The 10,667-nt window shown below is 39.9% G+C and overlaps 1 protein-coding gene across 50 annotated transcripts in view; it reads right to left on the minus strand.

Annotated features, from left to right (window-relative positions):
* The window catches only part of SORBS1 (sorbin and SH3 domain containing 1), a 121,523-nt gene that overhangs the window by 26,967 nt on the left and 83,889 nt on the right, over nt 1-10,667 (minus strand). For 48 of the 50 annotated variants that reach the window (XM_031063203.1, XM_031063252.1, XM_031063191.1 and 45 more), the window contains 3 exons: nt 9,198-9,312; nt 2,435-2,536; nt 1,038-1,087 (listed from right to left, as the gene is read on the minus strand). In XM_031063203.1, the coding sequence (XP_030919063.1) occupies nt 1,038-1,087; nt 2,435-2,536; nt 9,198-9,312 (267 nt within the window). Of the gene's footprint in view, nt 1-1,037; nt 1,088-2,434; nt 2,537-3,102; nt 3,169-5,919; nt 6,004-9,197; nt 9,313-10,667 lie in introns of all 50 variants that reach the window. The other 2 variants (XM_031063284.1, XM_031063064.1) reach the window with 2 other exon arrangements.

Consider the following 10,667-nt stretch of genomic DNA (forward strand, 5'->3'; position numbering starts at 1 on the left):
CTCTCCACTGGCATCCCGGAATGCTTTGTGTGGCACAGATAGTGCAGCCATGAACAGAAACCCTACCAATTGCTTGCAAACATATGATATTTTTGCTAATCTCTGGGATTTCCATTTATTTTATTGTTCTCTTCCTACCAAAATGAAACAGTTGCAGTGGTTGTGTGGGTTTGCCAGCAGAATGAACACAGACAGAAGGAAACTTTGTTGAAAGAAGTACAAGAGACCTCTAAGGCCCCCAGAGGGGCAGTGAACACACATGATATTAATAGACATCTGGAGGAGAAACTGCCTTTTTTAACAAACCATCCTCATAGAGGGGATCACTGTGCCTATGGACATGGAGCATTCAGTAAAATTACAAGGAGCAGTAGGCTCACAGTAGGGGCTGGCTCTGTGGCTCAAATAACTCAGGATAACTCAAGTAACACAGCTCAGCATTTTGCTCTGGATGTGTGCTCTTCTTCTAAAACAAATCAACTCCATGTACAACTCATTTACACAGAATACACTGTTCATTACATATTCTGCTGAAAAAGCAGTGCCCAATAGATCTTTGAAAAGTATTGTTACTCCTACCACTGTTCCCTTCCTGTAGGCTGGAAAATTACTGCCTTTCATCAACTGCATCCATCTGATCTGGTGCATGCAACGTGGAATTTCTAGCAGCAGGCAATCTATCACGCATGTGTAACAAACAATTTTTGTGTATTCCACACAATAATGTTACTTGCATGAAGATACAGTCAATTTGCAAAATTGATCAGATGAAGTTAAAGGTCTGTTGATTTTTTTAAAGCCACTGCCTAGCACAATCTTAGACAATGCAATCGGTCATATAATCACTTCAAAACACATTCTGGATCAAAAAGCAGACAGTGCACCAGGACTCACCTAAAGCACACATATAATTCTTATGGTACATGCATTTGTCTATATCCATCCCCCAAAAAGCCAAAGCATTTCCAACATCCAACACCCTGTCCTACATGACCTCAGATTTAAAAGAGACATCAACAAGCAATTGAAAAACTTACTAGGAAGAATGGTCTGTGGAAGTTTCCAGAGGAGTAACACCTGCTGTATTCTGCAAAAGTCCAAACAAAGGAGTCATCAATATGCACTTACACGTGAGGAGAAAGAAAAAGGCTTGCTTAAGTAATTTTTCATCTATTACTTCAATATTAGCCTATAGGAGACATTGAGGTTTAAATCTAAATGCAATTTAAGCTGTCAATGTCTTTGCAGAAAAGCAACAATTTTCGTGAGTTCCTTCAGGGCAGTGACAGGTTTTTAGCACAGCCGATGCCTTTTCACAGTGCCTATTCTTTTGTCTGCAAATGAGTCATTGTGAATAAAGCCAAAAGCAAGAAGAGATAACCAGCTGGGCCATGACCAGGAGACACATGCTCATAATTATTTCCCCAAGCTTTCCCCCAACCGGTCACTGCCCGCCTTTGCTTTAAAGGTGTATTACATTTCTGCAGCACAATACATTCCTCAGCATTCAAAAAATATCAAAGCTCTAAAAAGAAAAGCGATGTTTCAGTTCAGTTTCCTTACTTAAGGGAAGCAATGCCAGCTGCACAGGTTCAATAGCAAAAGCCAGTTCTTAGCCTCTTGCTTTAAATCCATCTAACGCTTCTTAGATATGTTATTTAAAAATTGAAGGCAATTTTAGAAGCAATTCTCTATTTGGTGTCCCCTCATCTATGTGAGGATTTCTATCTAGGAAGAAAAAGCAAATCTTGGGTTTGAAAAAGCAGCTTTTCCAAGTCCTGGTGAAATGCCGCAGCTTCAAAAAAATCAGCAACAGAAAAAAAAAGAAAAAAATGGCGTGCTACCAATTAATCTATCATTTCATGATTCGAGTGCTGCACACCCTCCAAGCAGCAGCAGCAGCTGACCTGCCCTAGAAGGCCAAGGCAAGGTGCAGCATAAGGAAAATTGTGTAAAATCTCTCAGGAATATCCAAAATCTTGGGTAGGCGTGAGCTCCTAGCAGAGAGCGGGGCTTGTAGGAAGGGAGAGTAGATGGCAACACGCTTGAAAGGCACGAGATGATGACGTGACACGCCAACCAAGAATTTTAAGCTGATTGCTGCTGCTGCCTATTCATGTGAAAAATAGAGAGGGTTTTTTTTTGCAGACACTGAACTCTAAACCTGAAATGGGGACTGGGATGGGGGTGGGGGCAGCTGAATGCAGACGCGGTGGTGGGGTGAGAGACAAAATCACTGTATCTGAAATGGATTTCAAGCTGGATTCTCAGCATCACATTCTATTATTTCTGACAGCAACACAGCAAGCCATGCAGTCAGAATGCTCAGAACCATTATTTATCCCAACCTCATTTAATAATCATCCAGCAGTGAATAGATTAGAGCAGAGAGTTTGGAAACGGGGATTGGCAGCATGAAAAGAATAGGAAATACCTTCTGTGGCTTTTTATGTGGTGCTTTATAAAGCTTCTCCATTTTTTCTAAATCTGCCTCTAACTCAGTCTGGTAGAGGTAGAGGTCTTTTTCTAGATCACTCTGGTTAAAGAAGGAGAAGAAGAATGGGAAAACAATGCTTAGGGTTAGGGGAAACCAAAGGAATGTTAATTTTGAAAAAAAAAGAGAGCCTTTTTAATCGAAAAAGAGGAAGGTGGTATGGACAATACACAGAAAATCACTAGCAACTAATCATGTTTCAATCATTATAGAGGAAACAGTTTTAGGCAATTAACATTAAAATCAAGAGATGCACAGGCCTGCTAGAATCTATTTCTACAAACCATAAAGTTATAAAACCCACCTGTAAAGAAAAAAAAAGATACTGTAATAATACGCAATATGCTGTTAGTACAATTATCATTGCACGTCAAGATAGCAAAACAACCACTCTAAATTATGGCTGATTATGATTTCAGAATTGTTTATTAAATCAATTTTCTAGCTACTTAATTGTTAGGCTAATGAGCTCAAGCCCAATTAAAAAAGAAAATCACTCACAAGCACACAAAACCCAAGCAATGCTACAAGAAAAAAAAAAAGAAAACCACATACACACATATATACGCGCTAGACGCTGTAGTGCAACATACGTGAGACACAATTACCTTTCTATCCTCTCTAGTAAGGATAGAGCAATCTCCAGGAGTATAATCCCAAATCTTTTTTGGAGGCTGATGGAAAGCAGAGGAAGGAAATGAGGAAATGAAGATAAGGAAAGACATCACAGAGAATATGGAAATTGGATTAGAACAGAGGGGAAATACAATAGGGAATTTGCATCAACACTGAAAAGAAACTATAAAATAACAACAAACCACAACAGAGAAAGAGAAGAGAAAAAGGGATAAATCTGCTATAGCATAAATATCAAGAAATCATGGGGGGCAAAAGGGAACATACATGCAGTGTGGAAGGGGCTGTTTTCAGTAATGTTTTCAGAAATTTTTTTTTGCAAGGTGCTCTACGGGATTTTGGACTCTCTAGAGGGTGCCCACAGCTGTTGGTTAAAGCATTCTTAAAAAAAAACAAAAAAAACAACAAAACAAAAAGGGGGGGAGAACCACACAGCCATAAAAAGCATTTGTTTTGCTCATTCTCCTTTTCAAAAGAAAAGGGTAAACCAAGGGCCTTTGATAAAGAAAAGGGAAAATCTTTCTCACTTCCATCAGTGTATGAATACATACCATGTGAACAAATGGCTGATTTTCCCATGGTGGCATTGTGGGGCAATGAGAATGCAGAGTTGTTATTTTTTATTTCACTGGTTTGGGGGCTGTTTGTGGGGATTTTTGGTGGACAGAGTGGGACGCAAGAAAGCTTGGGAACTAGCTATTTCAAATTCATCCTACAGCTGAAAGGGTTGATTTCAAAATGGATTTTTTTTCCTGTTTGGATGAACATATTAGTATCAGGCAGGATTATTCAGAGTAAAAGACTGGACTGGACTCCCATTACTGGAGTGAGCAAAGCTACAAAAAGCATGTTCTTTGGGCTATGGCAACAAAGCTCAGAAAAGGCTCGCCAGCTACAAAAGTCTTGAGTTGGCATCCTGAAGTCGAGTGCCTGACACCAACACACTATTTCTGGAGTTCCACATTCAGGAACTGTCATAGCTCCTGGGGACCATGGCTGCATGGCTTCGGAACTGAAGCAAACTCAAGGCAGGCCTTATAAGAGAGCAGCACTTGACAAAAGTGCCCTGAGCAAGGTGGAGAACTTGTCACCAGAACAGATGGTCTGCTGAACATGAGACAGATTGCCCTGAGATACCCTCTTCTGGAATAAGGCCAGGACTGCATGACTAAAAGCACAAATCCACACTGCTAAAGAATGGGTATACCCCCAGACACAGCAAGGACCAAGGGCATAAATGCTTTTCTTTCTTTGACACATTTTCCATTAACTCACACTAACTCAAAGGACCACAGAGATGACAAACTTCCACTCACTGCAAAAGCAGATGGCTATTAATTACATGGCAACAAAGATAAACAGGTTTCTTCTCACTGTGGAAACCTTAAACCATGACAAGTTGTGAGGAGTTAAATCCTTACATTGACAATACTTAGAAGCCTCATCAAAGTGAGATTGATCTGACTTTTACTGCCTAAACATTAGGAGGTCTCATCTCAAACACTGCTGAAAGTCCTTTAGCTTAGGACGGAAGGTCCATAGCTATAAAAAATAGTTTTCTATGAAAGTCTGGACTACCTAACCACAGCACATCCTTGCTTTCCAGCAAAAATTATACTATTTTTATGATGCGATCAGACTGAGCACACACCTCCAGGTAACTACATTCTGTGCAGAGGAACTTTGCCACTTCTGCCAGAACAAAGACTCGATTTAAAGGAAACCTGCTCTCTGGATCCATGTGCAGCTGCCTTTGAAGTCAGTACTGAACCTTAAAAAATACTTCTGTTTTGTTGTACACACATGGAATCTCAGCAGCACTCAAAATTTGTGTGCATGGGCATTTGACTACTGACCTCAAGGGGAAATGAGAAATGAGAAACCATCACTCTGTCTGGATACGTGTGAAAGGCTGATACTGACCGACCCTCTGTTGCAGTAAGAGTAGCTCATTAAACAGTATTTAATAACTAAATTAATAGTGTTTAATCAGTAAGAACCAGGCCATAAAATGCTTTAAAGTCACATTTTTCCCAGTAGCCATGACCACTGATGTGTTCCCTCCATCAAAATGTTCTTTGTTTGATTGAATCATTAAGCTTTAGTTCATCTTTTCCAGAGGGGAAATTAAGGCTTTTTTTTTTTTTGGTCTCCACACATAGCAACACAGGTCCATTTGAGAAGAAAGAACACTGTTCTCAGACTCCTTTGGTTTCAGGGAAGGGCAAGGGCTGTTCAACACAGGCTAGTGCCCTAGTGCCCCCCATTTTATGCAATGGGCAGCTACATGCATAAGGAAATAAGCAGGAAACAAGGTCATGATCTGTTTATGGAGAGCTGGAAATTGCTGACCTACAGTTTATAAGCCAGGGACAGGAATAAATATTTCTCCTTGACTTAAAGCTATCTATCAGCCATCCTAAATCTTGTTAGGCAGAAGGAGAATAAGGGCTTTGAATAAGGACTTTGAATAATGACAGCAGGGTATTATCTCTAACATTAACAACAAAAATGCAGTTTGAACTATGGTGTGTGAAAAAATATTACCTTGTTGATACATAATACTGGAAGGTGGGGAATGTTTGTAAATGGCTTCAAAACACTAAAAGTGGCCACAGAACAGCTGCTTTATGTTAGTACCAGGATGACACTATGTACAATCACATCTTTAAATGAGTAAGGCAGCTGTTTCAGATTTAGGGCCTAGGAAAGAGATGTGACAATCATAAAAAAAAAAAATTAAAAAAAGGCAGGTTGACTTCATTGGTCATTGCAACTATCAAACTTACCGGTTTCCCAAACTCCAATTCCGAAAAGAATTTATACCAAGGTTCATTCTTTAAATCTATCTCTTCTGGGCTTATATCCCGAGTCTAAAGGAATTGGTGATAGGGGAATGGAAGAAAGAGAAGGATAACATTATGCAAAGAATACACGGAAAGGGACTGTTAGAGATGCAGATCCCGTGGCTTCCATTTTAAAATGTAGATATTTAGCCTTATAATTTGGTATTTGTATTGCATGTTTCTCATAAAGGCCATGAACTGCTTTGAAAACATCAGTTAAACCCAATAGCATCATTGGGACAAACATGAATATGAATGAATTGCAGTCTACAGGTCAGGAGACCCACAAAGAGAGAGAGATTATGCAGCTTGCCCAGAGTCACAGGGAGACTCAATGGAAGAGCAGAGAGTCCAGCAGTCTGTCAGTCTTCCTGTCAGACACTTTTATCAAGTCAAAAGCTGCATATACTTTAATATTATTATTTTAAAGCTTCATTTTGTTAAAAAAAGAGAGACTCAGTAAGACCTGAATCAAATACTGCATCTTTAACAGCACATGAACATGTGAGAAACCCTGTTCTATACACTGCAAACAGAGTGAAAGGTGGTTTTCTAAATCATACAAGACACATGTCAGAGAGAGCGCACCCTAAGACCTCTGAAAGGATGGATAGAGCGACAATATTACATGTTTCTTCACAAATAAATGTTAGAATATCAGACAAAACTACAATGAAGGAAAATCGACAGGACAGAAAACAGTACAGCTGAAAAGGAAATTCCCTTTCATTCATACCATCTGTCTTAATGAAACAAAAAAATCTGAAATAGTTGTAGCTGTTTGAAAACACTGCTGGGGAGGTAAGAGAATAAAAGTCCATTGCTAAAGCTTCTGAGGTACCACTCACCAAAAGTGTGGGATAAAAGATATCTAGCTAATTCTTGCATTTCAGTATATCTAGTCAAAGGCACAGTGGATCTCTGTGCATTAAAAATATACACACATTATGTCTGTTGTGCAGGTATGATCCCAAGTGCTCCATCACAAGGAAGAAGGAGCCCCACAGATGCACAATGTCCTCATGGAAATAATTTTGTGATGGGGTTACTGAGGCAGTTGACAAATGTGCTGGACTTGGATGTCCCAGATTCTGCCACAGCCATTAGCATCACAAAAAAAAGCTCTAGGAAAAGAGCTCAGGATTGATGCTGAGTGAGAGGCAATGCAAGATAAATAGTTACATCATGTTTAATGCCTGATGGCCTGGAGAATGATTTGGCTACTTCTTAAAGGCACAAAGGAATCAATACGTCTCTTTTTTATTTACTGCAATCCAACTAAAAGCACTCATCTCATATAACTGCGTTTACATTAAAACCAAGTCCAATGCTATCAACAGCAGGCTATTCATAGCTCTGAAATGGTTTTGGATTGGGATTCTGATAGTCACAGCTGTGGGTGTGATTACCAGGTGATATTCACAAATCTCCTGCACCTCTCTGAAAGATGCAGTCACTAACCACTATAGTACTGTTATATTTAATGAGACTGATGGAGACTGTGAAGCTACTATTCCAACACCTTTTTTCTTCTCTGGTCTATGGCTTCAAATTAAAGCTCATAAAATAACATTGGAAGTAACATAGCTATCACTTTCATCTTGGTTTTGATGAGCTCTGTACGTAAAATGTTTTTCAGTTATGCTGATGATGGTTCTGCTTGTGGCTTTTAGACTCTGATTCCACAGCTCAGTTCAGCACCTGATGAAGTCTGAACATGTAAACAGTGCCACTGGTGATGACAGACCTTTTGCAAATGCTTAAGTACACAGATGAAGCTGGCCTTTTGCCACAAGTTTTAATCTTGTCTGTTTACCGTGAGACAAAATTGATGTTTAAGTCAGCAGAAATCTGGCTCCAGGATGGACTGCAGGAATGGAGGTGTCATACCATGTTCAAACCACTCCTCACTGGCACTTCTCTAATGGGCTGAGCCAACACCCAGTGGTATCAAGAGGGAGTCATCCACCACCAATTGCAATAGGCACTAGGATCATGCTCCCATCAGGAGCAACTTTGTTGAAGTCAATGAAGGGACACAGGTGTGAAAAGAAGTTGGTTGCAGCATCTTCAAAAAGTGATCGACCTTGATTACACTTGGAAGGAAAAAAGAAAACCCACCAAAATACTAAGGAGAAGCATCAGGTCCCACATCAGACTTGATTGTTACATTTCTATTGATTTAAATTGCTATTCACTCTTGTGTAAAATCCTAGGCAGGTTTTTCAGGAGTATTCCTTTATCTATTCCATGCACGGATCAATGTCTGAGCTGTTAAGGTACAAAGTCCAGCTTACATGTTGGAAACTCACATGCAATTAGCAATTCTAATCGAATCCTTCAAATTAATGCTTTATAGAACAATTATATCTTTATGCACTATCTTTGTACACTACTAACAACATTCAGTATTTTGTAGCAGTTACAGTGTCACACTTGCACCACAGAAGGACACCTTTAGTGATCTGTGCTGATTTATACTGGACTGGCTGATGAGGTTAGCATCATCTCTCTGCCTGTCCCTTGTCAAGTATTCTCAACCAAGGCTGAAGAAAGAGACTTTTTCATGCCCCTGGCTGTCACAATTCACATCACCGCTTACTAATTCAGACTGAAATTGGAAACAGCTCACTTAATATGCCAAGTTACATTCCTCCATCGCTGGAGAGCTCACATTGAGTCGTGCCACCTCTGCCACAGAAGTGGTGAGATCCAGCTGAGGAAAAAAGCAACCCAGGGAAAATGGCCATATCCTAATTTACCTCAGAGGCATCCACTGAGGCACACTAAAGGCACTCTGAAAACTAGTTCAGTGTTTAAAGCATCAGATGAACATAGAAACTGAACCTGCCTTCTCTGTTGCATAATGCCTTCAACCCTCCTGCATCAGCTAATCCTGTGCCCTAGAAAAAGTACAGCTGGCAAAACAGCTGCGGAACAGGTCACAGTGTCAAACATGGATTAAAAACTAGGGTTAGTGATCCATACTTAACACGGAAAACAACACGTCCAGAAGGAAAGAAGCCTCTCAATCCAACCTGGATCTTGCTTTAGAGAGAACAAAAGTGTTAGGAAGTTATGCAGAACAGTTTTCAAAAAACATCACACGAGCACTGCAATGTCAGCATAAGGAATCCCATCCAAATAGAACCACACAAGCATTTAGAGAGTATTTCATAATCACAGGATAAAGCCACAAACTAGGATAAATCAAACGTTACCATCTTTTCGTTGTTCAGAACAGAGGACTTCCCTGGCTGATAGTCATAAATGCTCCTGGGTTCTGCACGGTATTTTCTGGTGTCCACCTTCTTGTCTGGAGGCTCCCAGTCAGTCCTGAGGAAAGAAAGATAAATTACCCCAAAATACTGTGGTTTCTGTGGAGATTAACTGATACTTTACCCTATTAATTATGGTTTAATCAGGGTACTTTTTTTAACCTAGGAAAGGAGACTGTTACAAAAGGAACAGTTCAGATAGGGCTCCAGACAGGTATTGGTTTATCAATCACAGGCAGAGTTGGAAATAGCTCAGCTGCTGAAACAATTGGAGTGCAGGGGGGTTATTCTAAGAACTTTCAGTAAACTTCCAGACTTCTAAATCTTTCCCCATTGGAAACACCTTAATGAGAGGCTTCAACTAAGATCACAAACATAAACAAGTCCAAACTTTTAGCAGAACTCAGATTAAATTGCTTTTCCTAAACTTCTGCCTTTTAGCCACATCACTGATTACCTGATTACCACTGCTCTGGATTCTGAGGGCACTCTGGATTCCAAGAGGAGGTTTTTTTTCTAGACACATGAATGAATTATCTCAGGCTCTATTATAATATGGCTAAGAACAGTCCATTGACTATCCAAACCACTATAATTTTGTGCAGCGCCTATACCAACACAGCTGAAACAACAACAGTCACAAAGCATTCAGGGTCCATATGCTACAAGGTCCTGCTTGTCCCAAAATTGATATAATCAGACACCTAATGTAGAATAACAAATGCTCTCCAAAAAGCTGAGAAATCAGCCCTTTTAGGATGATAAACGAATTCTGATTTTGCTCTTGGCATGTTTTCTTTGATTGGCAATGTGTATGTGGATTCATCTCACCCAGAATTCATCAAACTAAACTGAGGCATGTGTGCAAAACTGCTGCTCCAGGTTTCCTCTCCCTTACCCTTCTGGTCTGATTAGGATGGAAACAAACCACTGAGCTGCCTAAACTCTCTCCACTGGCTGAGAAGAGACAAAGACAATCCATTTAATTTTTTTTCCTTTCTAAAGTAAGGCAAGATGACAGCCAAAATGATTGGCATATAAACAGTGCACAAATTTTAACAAGGATGATCTTTCCTGTCCAGACTAACTTGATTACTTAAGACTCCAAACACAAAGAAAATTCTGGTGAGGCACTGGTTTGCTACTAGATCATAGGAAGCATTAATTATGGTAATCCTTTCACTTGCAAGAATTTTCTCAGAGGATAAATACACTATGTCTTCAATTTCTGCATAAGGAAGACACTTTCTATCAGTAAACTTTGTCTCCTAATCCAGTGACCTGAGATACTTACTAAAGCAGATATGTCAAATTACAGCTTTGCTCATAGGAGGCAGCAAATGGAAAACACTAAGAGCATGTAGAAGGTGGTAAAGGAGGGAGGAACAGTTCAAGAACTGGGAAAGTTCAGCA

The sequence above is a fragment of the Geospiza fortis genome, unplaced genomic scaffold (assembly GCF_000277835.1).
Source record: "Geospiza fortis unplaced genomic scaffold, GeoFor_1.0 scaffold130, whole genome shotgun sequence".
Taxonomy (NCBI): domain Eukaryota; kingdom Metazoa; phylum Chordata; class Aves; order Passeriformes; family Thraupidae; genus Geospiza; species Geospiza fortis.